Here is a 15,411-nt window from a genome sequence, read left to right as displayed (position 1 = left end):
GTCGTGATTGTGTGCCGCCAGCTCCTTGCTGCTTGCTCCTTGCTCCCTGCCGGCTGAGCCTGCCACACGGATTTGGCTCCCGCTGCGGTCTGCGGTCCGTCTCGACGTCGCTTCCCATTCAGTGATTGCCTCCCCCGGACTCTGCATTGCATTGGTTCTAAATTAATACCGCAGGTGCTACGTTGGCATGGGAGTCGTTGAGGTCTCTGTGAAAGGAGCGAGCTGCCCATTCCCCGAGCCCGTCCCCGCCAATTGCCAGGTCCCGCCAGCGCATGCACCTGCCGCCGGTGCATGCAGTGGGTGCCTCCATCCACTGCAGTCCACCGGTCCCATCATGCCTTCCCTCATGACGTATCTTCGCAGCACAGGACCAATAGTGCCTGGGTCTGCCTGCCTTGACGACGGTCAAGTAACAGTAGCAGTAAGTAGCACCAGCAGCAGGAGCTCTTGCTTCTTGCCCCACCCCCTCCTTCTGCTTCTGCTTGTGCCCCCCGCTGCCAACCCCACCCCATGTCAACAATAAAACGGTTGTTGCCCCTCCTTCTCTCACCTTAAACACACCTCATCCCTTCCCTTCCGCCCCTCAACCAGAATCTTCTCACCATCGCAATCAGGTCTCCTTTTGTCCTGTACAGTTCAGACTTAGAATTAGAACTCTCCGTCTGCGTTTCAATCTCATCTCTCTCCTCAAGTCTTGTTGCAATTCAGACCATCTAGACAGCTATCCCAGTCCGTCGGTCCATTTCCCCCAGCTTCAAATACACGGAAACACCTGCAAACCACAGCACCCACGTCAGCCAACATGTCCGGCCAAAAGATCACCACCATCCTGTTCGACTGCGACAACACCCTCGTGCTCTCTGAGGAGCTCGCCTTCGAGGGCTGCGCCGACCTCATCAACCAGATCTGCAAGGAGCGCAATGTCAAGATCGAGAAGCCCTTCACTGGCGAGACCCTCATCACCGAGTTTGTCGGCCAGAACTTCCGCGGCATGCTCACCACCCTGCAGAAGCAAAACAACTTTGAGATTGGCCCCGACGACCTGGAGAAGTACGTCGTGAAGGAGGAGGACGTCGTCATCGCCAAGCTCAAGGAGGCCCTCAGGCCCTGCGCCGGCGTTGATGCTGAGCTCGAGAAGCTGGCCGCGTCCGGCAAGTACCACCTGGCCGTGGTGTCCTCCTCTGCCCTGCGCCGTGTCAAGGCTTCCATCGAGAAGGTCGGCCAGGACAAGTACTTTGGCAACGATGTCTTCAGCGCCGCGACTTCCCTCCCCAAGCCCACCAGCAAGCCGGACCCTGCCATCTACCTGCACGCCCTCAAGACCCTCGGCAAGACCGCCGAGGAGTCGGTGGCCGTCGAGGATTCCAAGTCGGGCACCCTCAGTGGCACGCGCGCCGGCATCAAGGTCATCGGCTACGTGGGCCCCTACGCCGACGACAAGAAGGCCGAGATGGAGAAGGTGCTGCGCGACGCAGGCGCAGTCGTTGTCATGAAGGAGTGGAGCGAGTTCCCTGCTGCTCTGGAGCAGATCGAGAGCGGCAAGGTATAGATTTCGGAAAGAACCACCGAGACCTCTCTTTCTTGTCTGGGAATCTTTTTGTTGAAATTAAGCGGGATATCAAAAGTGGCAACTACGCGATGAGCTTGGGAAAAGAACTGACGGCCTCGGAAATCACGACTGGTAGATGCTAGTTCGAAAGCAAGTGTGCTGGGCAAATAAATGATAAAATGCATTTGATTGTGTCAGCCTGGGTCTGTCTTCCAATGGCCTCTGTGACTCCCTCCTGACGCCCTCTCGGTTTTCTGTGGGACGACCACTTGTGGGTCACACGCTATGTGATATCTTGATACAGGATGACTTGCTATAGGATAATATTCTATAGGATAATCTTCTATGAGATAGTCTGCTATGGGATAGTCTGCTCTAGGTCAATCATCTGCAGGATGATCTCCCGCGGAGGGCTTCTGCGTTTTCCGTCCAACCAGTCGTGGGCTGGTGAACCTGTAATTGACAGGCAGCTGATAGCAAGCTTTGGGTGAGCATCAGCCACAAATATACCCACTCCAGCATGGCAACATGGCGACCCCTTACACCAGGTAGACAGACACAAGAAACCAGGCCCAGCCCCTCCGGGCCTACTTCCAGTCCATCAGGAAGCTGTTGACACTTTGAAGCGTTGCCCGGTTCGGGTTCGCATCCGGCATGGCGGTCATGATGCGGCCCAGCCGGGCGCGGATCAAATCCTTGGTGAAGACGGGCCGCTCGACACGCGGCGACGGCGGCTCCGCGCCCCGCACGCTCCGCCCGTCGTCGTCAGAGAAGCACCAGCACAGCAGCGCCAGCGCTACCCCGGAGGCCAGGTCACGGCCGCCGGACTCGTCGGCGACGAGGACCCGCGGGTTAGGGTGCTGTGGTGGGTGCAGGAGGAGGAAGCGGCAGGCGAACTCGCAGATGCGCGGCAGGGCCGTCCGCAGGGAGCGGCTCGCGGCCTTGTGCCTTGCCCCGAGGCCGACCTCCATGTGCGCTGGGGACTGGGCCCATGTCTCCGGCGGGGTCGGCGCGGAGAGGATGGTGATTGTGCACCAGGACTGGGTGGAGCCCTTGGTGTCCCTTCCGGGCAGGGGCCGTGGGATCGGGAGGGGGCTGACGTGTAGCAAGGGGGTTAGTTGTGTGACTGATGGCGGGAGGGCGTGGGCTTCAGGGTCTGTGCCGTTGGTTATGGTTGTGGTCGTGGGGTGGGATTGCTGGTGGGCGCTGCCACTCGCCGAGGCGACGAGCGACGTGATCAGCTCCGGGAGGTCGACCTCTGGCGTTGAGAGGAGCTGCTCTGCGTTGTCCCAGAAGACGGGCGGCGCCAGGCCAAGAGCCCAGTTCTCGGTGTCGTCCCCGGCGCCCTGCACGTAGCCACTGTGGCCGGACATCTCGCCGTCCGTGATCCTCCTGGACGAGGTGCAGCAGATGACGGGCCGGAAGGACTCGAAGATGCGCCCATCGTCGTCGTTGGCATCATCGTTGTCTCCATCTCTACCGTGATAGTGACTCAGGACTGTCTCCTGGGTGACCCACGTCGGCCTGATGGGCTTCGAGATCTGGGCCCGGAGGCCGGCCAGGTCCAGGTTGAGCTGCCTGAGCGAGTCGACAAAGCCGGGGACCCGGGAGAGCATCTGTGACTTCTCCGAGCCCGAGACCACGTTCGGGGGCACGTAGAGGCCGTGAGACCCCGTGAGCTCCGGGAACAGCGCCCTGTTGAGGACGCAGCACCACACCGGGACCGTCTTGCTGAGCGAGTCTGGCATCCTCTTGCCTCTCCTGGTGGAATCAACTATTATTATCCTGCGAGATGGAGACTACCATTAGTGATGAACCCCAACCACAAGATGCCCTCAAATTCTTTGGCTGTGAAAATCATTCCATAGTGGCTCTCATAGAACAACCCGCATCCGGTCCAACTTACCCATCGCACCTCTCAATGATCGGCAGCAGGTGAAGATTCAACCTCCGGGTGGAAAACTTCCACTGGCCCGTGTGCCCGTCGGTGCTCTTGAAGTACGCTGACGCCCCCTTCAGGCTGGGCCGGATGTACCAGCTCCCGCACCGCTCATTAGCGACAAGCGGGCGCTTCTGCTTCCTGGCCCCGTCTTGAGCGCCACCGCCATCGCCACCGCCATCGCCATCACCATCACCATCACCCGGGCCTCTGCCACCAGCAAGAGCGGCGGCGACCTCCTCAACGAAATCTGCGTCCTTCTGGATGGACAGGAGCCGGTTCGTTATGGACAGATTCGAGCGCTTGAGGTCACCCAGGATCTTATTGATGTTGTTGGTGCTGATGCTTGACTCCTGGGACGGGAAAATGATATCGGATAGGGCTGCCATTTCCCTCGTTTCTCTCTTTGAGAGGAGGAATGGGGGCGCAGTCTTGGGTACAAGTATCCCGGTGTCTTGCGCAGGACAAGCATTGGACAATTTGGTTTCCACTGTAACGTCTTAGGCTCCCACGCACGCTCTAGCTCCTTGGACCCTCATAGCGGACATGTTGGGCGTTTTGTGAAGTCCCAATTTTGAGTGATGAGGTTCCCCCAGACTGACGGTGGATAGACCTGCCGCACGTTCCGAGCCTCTGATTGGCCCGCGCATTAACGGCTTTCGGATCAACCGTTCACTTTCCCATGTCTGTGTCTATAACATACTACGATGAAGACGTTCACTTGAATGATGTACATGCTGTAGCAAGCTTGTCAATAGCTCAATCGACCACATTGACCCCTGGGCGAATTCTCATTGCCAGTCTGCTAGTGAATTGGTCCCCTGGACACATGCAGACCGGAAAGGGCTCTTGCGGGGCCTCCACCACCCTAGCCGTGGTTTGGGGAAGCACCAGGTACAGAGATGCCAGGGGTAACTATGAAAATGCATGTGTATTCTTAGATATTGAGCTTGAAAATCAGCTTGGACGTCTCTCAGATTCTACGGTCTCGTCTCACCGAGAAATGCTAGCAAGCCTTCGGTATTGCCAGTGGGCCGGACATATAAAGTACTCACCGGCTGTAGCTGCACCAGCACCACGACAGCGGATAGGCGACGCCGGGGCTTCAGTACCTCCCGATGCAAGAAGACTGCAGGACAAGAGAAGAAAGTGAAGAAGAAGAAGGGCTATAGCTTGCGACTCGACGTGTTCCTTTCGGGCCGTCTCCCACGCCATGTGTCACTTCACATGCAGGCAGGTAGGTGCATGGGCTGGCTGCCTTTTGCCGGCTTATGATGCTGGTGGTCATGGTGAGATGTCAATTTGGTGTTAGTGGGCATGCATTCGAAGGCCCCATCAGCGTCGAGCATTCTGTATCGCTTCAGGGTGTGCCAATGGGGGACGGCGATTGCTCTGTAATAAGCGTCGCGCAGCTTCTCTCCCGGCATTGAGAGTCTAGGCGCTCAGCCCTACCGAAGCCAAAAGAGATCATTCAATCTTATGCCTGTGAAGGGCGACATTTCCTGAAGGTCCCGCTGGATGCCAGCCGTGACTCGTCGGGCGCCAGGCAGGAGCAATGCCTTTGAAAGTGGAGAGGGTATGCTCAAGTCGTGAATGACCTCGGCTCTGTCCTGGGAAAATGGAGGCATCCTCTCCGGAGCGGGGATAGGCCGAGAAGACCTCAGACCACAGCGAGATGGCTGGCTCTTGGAGCATGCTTACTGCGGAGGTGAGAGGCCGTCATCATCGTGAATAAGGACGGAGCGGTGAGTCGTTGACATCACTAGTCAACCGCGATACCCTCCTCCATCAGTCATTTCGTCAGTCAGTCAGTCAGTCTGGCAGTCTGCCTTGTGCCAGACTTGCAAGGGGTAAACTGATCCTCCTCGTGGTTCAGGGAAGTGGGCTTTTGTGGCTTGCAACGGGGAGCTGCTTTAGCGACGACCCAACACGGCGGTTCCGGGTGCTATCGCGATGGGCGAACAGGGTCAGCACGAGCCTAATGCTGCACACAGCCTCCTCATGTGGAGAGCGGGTGACAGGGCAGGGGTCCCGAGTCTTCGGTGGGGAGAGAGCTCCAGCGAGCCTTCCCCCCCCCCCCTTTCCCTGCAGCCCTGCCGATGCTCGAACCACCTGCGCGACCTCTGGAACTGGCCGTGTGTTGGTGAGGCACCTCCAGTCTAGTCCTTGATTTGGAGGCAGCGAGGTTTCATGGCATGAGTAGTCTCCACCGACATGCAGCCAGGCATCCTACCAACTTCGAGCAAGATCGTGGCGCAGGTTGGTGCCTGCGATTCACCTGTTTGCTGCGATCCCAGGGAAATCTTCGACGTAGCCGATGCCGCCGCACAATCTATCAGCGGTGCATACACATGCGACAGTGCATGCTCGCCGTGTCCACTCTCGTGCTCGCTCAGACTTGGGACCTGTCTTCGCCATGATGATCTTGACGTGGCGCTGGACTTTTATTTTCGAGTACAACAGAAGACAATGGGGCACTTACACGGACTCAGACGTAGACGACTTGTGGAAACTCGAAGATAATGCCGATTAACAGTATGGCAGACCATCAGACTGCCGTGTCACCTTCCGGGAGCACACGTCGACGCGGAAGCAGGCCGTCCAGGGATTCCCCTTCATCCGCCTCCAGGGCCGCCCGGTGCAGGGTCCAGGTCATAGGAAGAGGCCGAACAGTCGACAAGCTCCCTGGTGCCGTGATTGGGAAGGAAACGGCGGAGAAGAGGTGCTAGTGGCTACGAGTCTAAACACGCAGTAGTCTCGCCTGCAGTACCGGCACCGCCTCCTCACGAATCAGGGCCTGTTTCTGGACATAGGGCTGACGACGGGCTTCAACACGGCCGTGGTAGGGATGAGGGTCCGGGGTTGCCAGGCGCCTTTGTTTGCCAGACATGCCAGATTGAACACGACCCACATGGGCTTGTTTCCAGGCAGTGCCACGATTGGCCCGGGGCGTCGATGCAGGTGCCCTCAGAGGTGATGGGGGGCCCAATGGATTCTGACCTTGTAGGGCCCATGCATGGAGCATGACTCTCGATTTCCTGTAGGGCTGAGATGGAGGGTGCCGGAGATGATCTCCTTGGGCATCTCGATCTGCCCCGGGTCAGTAGCTCTTCTTGAGCTATGCCGACAACCTTGGGGAGACAGACACGAGTGCCTGTCTGCCGTGGCTCTCTCCCTCGCCATCGATGCTGATTCATCGCGGTCTACAGTCCCGGAGCCTTTCCCGGGCGGAAGGAGAAAAAAGACCAAAAAAAAGCCGACTCTGCAACGAGTGTAGAGCTAATCGCTAGTAGATTCCGTGTTCCCCCATCTGCTGGCAGGTGTCAGGTCAAAGAAGGCGTTAACACCATACTAGATGAGTATACTAAGTGAACTGTTCCGCTCTCGCATGCCGTGTCACCAATGGCTGGGGCTGTGGACAGGGCAGACTGCGGTGTCGTTCTCGTTACCGCGTTCAATTCGCGTTCAATTTGCGAGCCGTGTCGTCCCAACTCGAGTTGTTTGCACAGACTGCCGGAGTAGACAGACAGCCATGTCTCTCAATGGGGCTTGCAAGATGTCTGGGATGATGGCGCCGTCTTGGATCGGCTGTGGTGCCGTGCGAGCCAAATCTGTGCGGAGTAGGCGTGGGCAGTGATATCAATAGACAGCACATGTTTTGTTTGTCATACTCTTGGTAATATTAGACCAGCCACAGTTGCGGTGTGCAGAGCAGATTGGGATCTGTCACAGATGGTGGTGGTGGTAGTGGTGATGGTGGTGGGTGGATGGATGTGGATGTGTTGATGCTTGCATGCGGATGAGAGCCGGGGAAGGACCCCTCCCCGGTCAAGCACAGCCCGAAGTAAGACATTGCTCGGTGCCATGGTACCCCCAAGGGAGTAAGCTCCCAGTGCTGGGCCCGCCCGCCCACCACGATGGCTGGGGAGCTACCAAAGTACCATCTCAGGCCCGATGTATGTACTGTGGTCGACCTGTGCGCGTGCCATCCCTGCAAATCGCAAGCGCCCATTGTCGACGTTCTACTGCTGTGCCGTGCTGCTTCCCAGATTTGGCAGAGTCTATCACGGCAGGAGCACACTGTAGCTCGGGCGAACCAGGCTCGTGGGGCATGCGATCCACAGTCCACACACACACACTCACGCAGCGTATCTGGACTACCACCCGGCTGCCTCTTTGGACATGCTCTCCCCCTTCTGGCCAGGATGGCCGGCGCATGCATACACCTGCAGGCTGGCCTGGTCAGGATGGGCATGCCCTATGTGGTGTTGGTGTTGGTGTTGGTGTTGGTGTTGGTGTGGGTGGAGGGGGGGAGGACCGAGCTACACGGGAGCTTGATGACCACCTCCGACAGGCCGTACTGTGCCCCTCGGTTGAGATACGCACGCATGCATGTACAGTTTCTGCGCCCGAACGCCCGCAAATTGATGCAGCCACCGGCCCAGGCACTGCACAGCTCATGGGCCACCATCTACTGTGTGTACAGTATGTATCTATGTTCCAAGGTTTCCTGTCGACCTGGGTTTCGGTCTGTCTGTCTGCCTGTCTATATGTAGCCTACAGGAGCCCAGCCCTGCAGCAGCCCTTCTCAATCGAGACAACCGAGACACGAATGCCCTTACACACCCATGGTCGTCATCCTGACCGCGTATATATCCTTATATCCCTTGCCATCCACCCTAGCCCGTCTCTGTCTACCCGCTTCATATCTACTAGGTTCCCGACTCGAAGGCTTCTCGATAAAAGTCCCTGTTCAATCCTCGGCCCTCCAATAGTCGCCAACGTCCCACGTGGTGGCAGAAGTACCAAATCTCGGCTGGCTCGCTCCATCTTCTCGAGACCACCGTCCCCTTGTTTGAATCCCGACCGCACGAGCCTGCTGTTCCCGAGTGGCAGGCCTTTCACTCGGTAGCTGAGCTTCATCGCGTCAATCGCCGTTGGGCTTCGGGACAGTGGAGAGACCCGCTAGCTTACCAGCTTGACAGCTTCTCCGTCCCTGTGCTCTTCCTGCCTTAGCCTCCCGTCCCCGTCCGTCCCTGTCCCCGCCTCTTCAACACAGGTCCAGGCTTGGCCGGCTCGTCTTGTGTGCCTTGTGTGTGTGCGCCCTGGGACGCCATCCTCACTCACCCAGTGTCACGTTCACGTTATTCGTGTCGCCCACGCGGCAGCACCCTGCTCTTTTGTTCAACCATCTCAGCACGGCCCAGTCTCGGACAGGTCGCACCGCCGACTGGAGCGCGCTGCTCGTCTCGTCTCGTCTCGTCTCGGCCTTCCGACCTTGATCGCCTCGAGTGACGCATCAATCAGAAGCAAAGAGGTGCGCGCCCATCCGGTTGCCCCGTCCCCCGTCCCTATCATGTGGCCCCAGACTAAAATGCCGTCTTGATGTGACGTTCCTAGCCTCTGGCGGCTGTGTAGCTCCAGCTCTTGCATGAGCACGCCTGCCCACCTAATTCGCTGCGGCACAACCAGCCTATTTCATGTATTAAACCCTCCCCCTGGCCGCCCCCTTGCCTGTCCAGAGGCTGGCCACTGCTCGACCCGTTCGCCCATCGCATCATCACGCCCGTTAGCCCAACCCCCCACACCATATCGGCCTGGAGCTACCTCCTTCCTTCGGGGGACGATCCCACGAACGCCTCAACCCCACACCAAAAGTCGCTAGGGCTCTGAGACGAGTCCTCTGGAGGGCAAAACTCATTTCTTCCCTCTCACCTTGGAACCATCTCGACAGCACAATTTACCCGCCAACTCGCTCAACTCGCGCCATTGCATGGCTGTAATGGCAAATGCTTGCTCTACCGGCTGGTCAAACCTCGGTTCATCAGTCCATCATGGCGCCCGGAAGTAACCAGCGCAACGGCCCTCCATCCCCGGCCCCTACCGCAACGTCTGCCACCTCCAACGACCCGCCAAAACAGAGGCGCGCGAGGACGAGCAAGCCCAAGGTCAAGACGGGTTGCAACAACTGCAAGTCAGTCAATCCTCACCCACTGTTCTCTGAAGCTGCACAGCCGTACTCCTCGTGCTTGTTACATCGAGCTGCTTGCTGGCACTGCACGTACGCTAACATCACAAACCACTTTCTGCAGACAGCGGAGGATAAAATGCGACGAGAAACGGCCAGCCTGCACGCAATGTGTGCGCTCCAAAAAGGATTGTTCTGGTTACCCACCACCTCCTCGCAGTGCGCGACCATTCGAGGAGGTGCGCATCGCCCCCAGGCCACGGGTTGGGGGACAGCAGTCTTCTCTGGCCGCCGCACCAGCAGTCCAACCTCCCCAGCCCGCCCAACCTGCACAGGCCACACAGTCCACGCAGCTTGCCCCTCGACGTCTCTCCAAATATTATCACCGATATACGCCCCCTCAGACACCCGTTGTGCAACAGAATTCAATGACCATCTACAGGCCCTCGACTTGCCCAGTCCCAGAGCAGGACGGTCTCTACTTCCAGTTGTTCCAGGCCCACACCGCCAACGAGTTGTCTGGTTATTTTGATTCCACCTTTTGGTCGCGCCTGGTTCTGCAGGAGTGTCACTCTGAAGATGCTGTACGTCATGCCGTTGTGGCGCTGGGCGCCCTGTACAAGACGTTAGACAAGCATTGTGAGTCGCCGCCAAGCTCGCCAGCAGCCGCAGTCAGTGCCGTCGATACTGCGTGGCAGCACTGGGAGGTGGCGGTGCGGTCTTATTCCAATGCTTGCACGTCACTGGTCAGCGTTGCTGGGCAGGACAGCGGCGCCAACAGGACACGCCTCATGGCCAGTGTTCTGCTGGCATGCTTTGACTCCTTCATAGGTGATCACAAGCAGGCCATCAAACAGATTCAGACCGGTCTGGGTCTTTTGGAGCAATTACGCGCACAAAGACGGCGGGCTTTCCTTTCGAGACCAGAAGAGCCGGTGGAAGACGAGATCATCCAAATGTTTACTCGCCTGGCGATACAGGCCAAATCCTACGACATGGCTTTCCACTTCCCAAAACCATATGTCATCCAGCTAATACAACCTTCCACGGACCCATCTTCGCCTTCATCAGAGGTGGGCTCGCCCTTATCTTTGCATCAAGATCCCATTCCCGAACAATTTGACTCACTCCATGAGGCGCGGATCGCATGGGACACGCTGTGTGAGCAGATGTTTAGGTTCACCGAAAGGCTCTTCGCCCAGGCCAGCGGAGACGGTCCAATGGGTGTTCTGCCTGCAAAGTTACGGCAGTACGGGCTTTCATTCAGAGGCCGGATAGAGGCATGGGCGGACGCATTTGAGCACATCTTGAGCTCGAGGTTTTCACCTGGCGTGAGTAGCCAAGAGAAAGCGGCCATCGCTGTCCTCAAAATGTTCCAAATAATGGGGCAGGTCCTCTTCCTCATGACATTCAGCGACAGCGAGCAGCACTTCGACGTTTTCCAGCCTCAATTCAAAACGATAGTCGACCTTGGTCTCGAAGTCGTGGGAGATGAGGAGCGACGAGCAGCAGAAAAGAGGTGCCCGGATCCTCGAAGGTGCCACCATCACGATTCTCAGGAGCCAGACATCTTTGGTGGACAGACTTATATGGCCAACCACATCAAGCCGAGCTTTAGCGCTGACCTGGGCATTGTCCCACCGCTATATGTTGTGGCAACCAAGTGCCGCAGCCCGCTCCTCAGGAGACAGGCCATCCAGCTTCTGCGTAGCAGCTCCAGGAGGGAAGGCATGTGGGACAGCGAGCTTACGGCGCGGATCGGCACGTGGATCATGAATATAGAGGAGGAGGAGGACCAGCTTCCCATCATGACGCCGGGCCGGAGCCCAGCGGACTCATTCTCGGACGCAGGCGGATTCTCCCCGCAACCCGCCAGCGCGAACGGAAACGGAATGTCACCCAAGCCCCGCCAGGCCCCCAACGGCTCGCCCGAGCTGGGCGACAACCTAGGGCCTGGCGGCAACGCGCGCTGGGACATGCGGCGCGAGTCGACGGCCAGCAGCCTCGCCGCGGCGCAGAGGACGGTCCCCGAGGCCAAGCGGGTCATGGTCAAGGCAGTCGAGTTCGACCTCAAGAGGCACAGTGCCGTCCTACAGTGCGGCAGCCGGAGCACCGCCGCCGGCAGCCCTGATCTCAAGACCCGCGTGACCCAGATCATCTGGTGAGGGGGTTTGGGTGGGTGCCCAGATCCGTGATCTTGTCTACCCCCTCCCCACCTGTGTATGTGTGTGAGAGAGAATGTGTGTGTCTGTTTACATGTTGATATTGTTCTCATCTTTTTTGCATCTGAATATACCCCGCAACGAAAAGCAGAGAGTTGATTCCTCGGTATAGTTGTTCTGCTGGCAACAGAAAGGCTGAGTTGGGAATAGCAGTTTTGGTATAGTGCACTCAAAAAACTCTCAGAGAGAAATAACTTACTTATTACTACATCCGTGGCAAGATGCAGCCCGCTATATAGTCGGTCAGCCAGTCGAGTAGAGGGCATTGTGGCGCTCTCTGCGAAGGGGAGCCGTCGACCTCGGCACTGTATACACACGACATTCGCGGAGGCTGGGGCCTTGCTCCTGATGTGGTCTGTGCCTGAGCAGGTGGTGATAATACATTGTCCATCATTGAGCCACAGTCTTGAAATGTTTCCCACGTCCTGAACCCAAGATAATTCGACGCGAGAAACAAAGCCCGATCTACACTCACAGCAACCGCCTCCGCGACCCTCTGATTCCACACTAGAAGATTCGAGAAGTCTGCTGAGAGCACAACACCAGCCCACACGAACGACGGATGTGAAAAACGCTATAGGCCGTTAGAACACACAAAAAGAATCCCCCGAAAAGCCACGTCACTCACTCCCCCACGCGCCGGCTCTCCCGCAAAAGAGCCTCCGGATCCCGGGTGAGATGGGCGGACAGGGGGCCCGGCAGATCAGGCCCGGCTCCGCCCCGGCTCCGCTCCGGCTCCGCTTTGATCTGCGGGACCTTTGACGATTATAGTTTTCGCTGCCCACATAAAAATACCCAGCTGTGGTGCTACCGTGCTCATGAATCCGCATCCCGGACCCCCCTGTCTCCTGCGAGCAATCCGTCCCTGATTCAGTGCACATGGATGGGAAATCCACCCAGGTTGCTGCTGCTGGTGGTGCAAAGCGGCTCCGTCATTACGTCTGTGCAGCTCTATACGCTTGTGGCTTGCCAAGGGCTGCTATGTGCTGACGGCCTTGAACTCTCTGGCCCGGCTTCTTCCCACAGCTGCCACTCCCGTGCATTGTATGATCTGCGATGTCCAGGCTGAGGGCATATCCGGCCTCCTATGGTGCCTGCACGTTTATCGTCGGCAAAGTCCTGCCGGGTACCCACCCAGGCCCCCCTGCCCAGCACCGGGATTCACCCTCGATCGTGAGGCGGCTCGTCGCGCTGGGCGGCGGCTCGGCCTCCCCACCCGCGTATCCACGGCAGACGTAAGACTGCACAAAATTTTACCAAATGCAGAGGCGGCGTTCCTGGGTCCGTGGGCGTGGAAAAAAAAGGCTCAGGTTCATATGAGTGCGGGTACGGTGGTGGTTTTGAAGGGGTAATAGGAGGTGGTGATAGTCTTGCTCCATATTGTGAAAAAGACTCGTGCCGGCGGCATTGTGGGGACGCTGGCAGTTTTGAAGGGGTAATAGAGTCTGTGGCGTTCCAGTCTAGAAGAGCACAGAGACTCGTGCTGGGCATGATTGTGGGTACAGTGGTAGTTTTGTAGGGGTAATAAGTCCGACTGCATTCCTGCTCGGGCTGGTGTTAGAGACTCATGTTGTCTGCATTGTGGAGACGCTGGCAGTTTTGTAGGGGTAATAGGTTCATAGCATACCTGATCGGGCTTGTGTAAGTGCTCACAACGATGCCATGTGTGGATACAATGGGAGTTTTGTAGGGGTAATAGGGGTGCGGGCTTCATGGTAGGATGGGTACGTGCGTGGTGTGAGGCTCAAGGCCAAGCATGCACGAAATAAGCGGTATGCATTGGCGTCGCGATGAGGCTGTTTATGGCTGGAGACTTGAATGGTTATGATCGTCGACGCATCCTGAGCGAGATACATATATAAGGGCTGGAAAATCTGTACGAATGTTGTGATGCGAACTCCCCAGGCACCTTCACTCCTTTGGAAGCACGTTCAAGTCATCTTCAAGCCGGGACGATAGCTATCCCTCGTCAATTATAATTTTGTCCATCTTCATCCAAGATGCTCCAAAGTCTCGTCACCATGGCCTCCCTCGGGGCCATGGCTCTCGCTGCCCCCCAGTCCCTGCCTCCTCAGGCTCTCGTCCAGCTGTCCAAGCGAGACACGGCTTACAACGCCAGCCTGCCCAACATCACCATCTTCGCCACAGGCGGCACCATTGCCGGCAGCGCAGGTTCCCAGTCGCAGACCACGGGGTACCAGGCGGGCGCCCTGGGCGTGGACGTGCTGATCGACGCCGTCCCTGAGCTGGCCAACGTTTCCAATGTTCACGGCGTGCAGGTGACGAGCGTGGACAGCAACGCCATCACAGATGCAGTGCTGCTCAACATGATGCGGCTAGTGTCCGAGGCGCTCGACGACCCGACGGTCCAGGGTGTGGTCGTGACACACGGCACAGACACCCTCGAGGAGTCGGCCTTCTTCCTCGACTTGACTCTCAACAGCTCCAAGCCCGTGGTAATGGCAGGTTCCATGCGGCCCGCCACAGCCATCAGCGCCGACGGGCCCATAAACCTCCTCGAGGCTGTCACGCTCGCGGGTAGCGATTCCGCGAGGGACAGGGGCGTCATGATCGTGCTCAACGACCGCATCGTCAGCGCGTGGTTCGCCTCCAAGACCAACGCCAACGCAATGGACACCTTCAAGGCGTACGAGGCGGGCTTCCTGGGCGAGTTCATCAACGTCAAGCCCGTCTTCTACTACGCCCCCTCGACGCCCGTCGGCAAGACCTACTTCGACGTCGCGGACGCGGAGAAGCTGCCGCAGGTGGACGTGCTCTACGGGTACCAGGGGCTGGATGCCTCGCTCGCCAGATCCGCGGTGGAGATCGGCGCCAAGGGCCTGGTCCTGGCCGGCGTCGGGGCCGGCGGGTGGACGGACGAGGGGCTGAAGGTTGTCGAGGGGCTGATTGCTGACAACGGCACCCAGGTCGTTATGTCGCGGAGAACTATGGATGGGTATGTCGAGCCCAAGGGCGTCGAGGGCATGTACGGCGGCGGGTTCCTGAGCCCGCAGAAGGCGAGGATCTTGCTCCAGTTGGCTCTCAATGCTGGTTACACGAGTGAGGACATGAAGGCTGTCTTTGAGTATGATAGCTAAAAAATAGGCTGGGATAATTCGCCTGTAGTTCCATAATAATCAGTATTGGACTATCTTCGACTTCTTCGTCAGTCACATGCAGGAGTCAATGCCACATTCGGGCCTGTCAAATGTATACTTGAGCCCCCCAGGAGCTATGGTTTGTCATTTGGCAATGGATAGTGTATTGCATGTTTTCAGTAAGCCTCGTGTATAGTGAAGTCGCATGTAATGTGTGCCAAGGTTCCCAACTTGAACCGTGTGAACATGAACCGCTTCACCTAGAAGCCATTGCGTCGACCTTGTGTCGTGCCATTAGAGCACTTGCACAGATCGGATTAAGTTATATAGTTTTGCTCCTTTCAGTTGTTGAAAGAATGCAGACTCGGTCATCAGAAGTGCATTAAATGTAGTAAGAGTACTTTTTGACTGTATCGTCACTCGCTTTTTCATGTCCAGCGTATTTTCTTTTCATCTCAATGGCGGCTCTTTTTGCGCAGACAGATACACAGAACCGGCGTCTTGGCAGGATATTACTGCCCAGAAGGGAACGACTTGGGGGCTTCAAGCTTCCTTCGGAGACTTTCCACGCAGAGCCGCAGAACTGGCGTACAATACTGCCGTCATTGTTAGTTGTCGTTGTTGCTTATTGAGTC

At 57.6% G+C, this 15,411-nt stretch overlaps 4 protein-coding genes across 4 annotated transcripts; 3 read left to right on the top strand and 1 right to left on the bottom strand.

Annotated features, from left to right (window-relative positions):
- Nucleotides 1-802: 802 nt before the first annotated feature.
- INS49_014690 (uncharacterized protein) lies at nt 803-1,549 on the top strand (the record flags this gene model as incomplete). The annotated part of the gene is made up of 1 exon (XM_043175380.1): nt 803-1,549. One exon carries the CDS (start codon nt 803-805, stop codon nt 1,547-1,549), a length of 747 nt encoding a protein of 248 aa, XP_043020337.1.
- A 587-nt stretch (nt 1,550-2,136) lies between these two features.
- INS49_014689 (uncharacterized protein) lies at nt 2,137-3,877 on the bottom strand (the record flags this gene model as incomplete). The annotated part of the gene is made up of 2 exons (XM_043175379.1): nt 2,137-3,310; nt 3,456-3,877. 2 exons carry the CDS (start codon nt 3,875-3,877, stop codon nt 2,137-2,139), a joined length of 1,596 nt encoding a protein of 531 aa, XP_043020336.1.
- A 5,445-nt stretch (nt 3,878-9,322) lies between these two features.
- INS49_014688 (uncharacterized protein) lies at nt 9,323-11,621 on the top strand (the record flags this gene model as incomplete). Its single annotated transcript, XM_043175378.1, has 2 exons — nt 9,323-9,462; nt 9,581-11,621. The coding sequence occupies 2 exons, from the start codon at nt 9,323-9,325 to the stop codon at nt 11,619-11,621; spliced, it is 2,181 nt and encodes a 726-aa protein (XP_043020335.1).
- Nucleotides 11,622-13,678: 2,057 nt separating this feature from the next.
- Nucleotides 13,679-14,776, top strand: INS49_014687 (uncharacterized protein; the record flags this gene model as incomplete). The annotated part of the gene is made up of 1 exon (XM_043175377.1): nt 13,679-14,776. One exon carries the CDS (start codon nt 13,679-13,681, stop codon nt 14,774-14,776), a length of 1,098 nt encoding a protein of 365 aa, XP_043020334.1.
- Nucleotides 14,777-15,411: the final 635 nt, after the last annotated feature.

This window comes from Diaporthe citri (assembly GCF_014595645.1).
Source record: "Diaporthe citri strain NFHF-8-4 chromosome Unknown scaffold_8, whole genome shotgun sequence".
Classification (NCBI taxonomy): Eukaryota; Fungi; Ascomycota; class Sordariomycetes; order Diaporthales; family Diaporthaceae; genus Diaporthe; species Diaporthe citri.
This window is presented reverse-complemented; position numbering and strand designations above follow the sequence as displayed.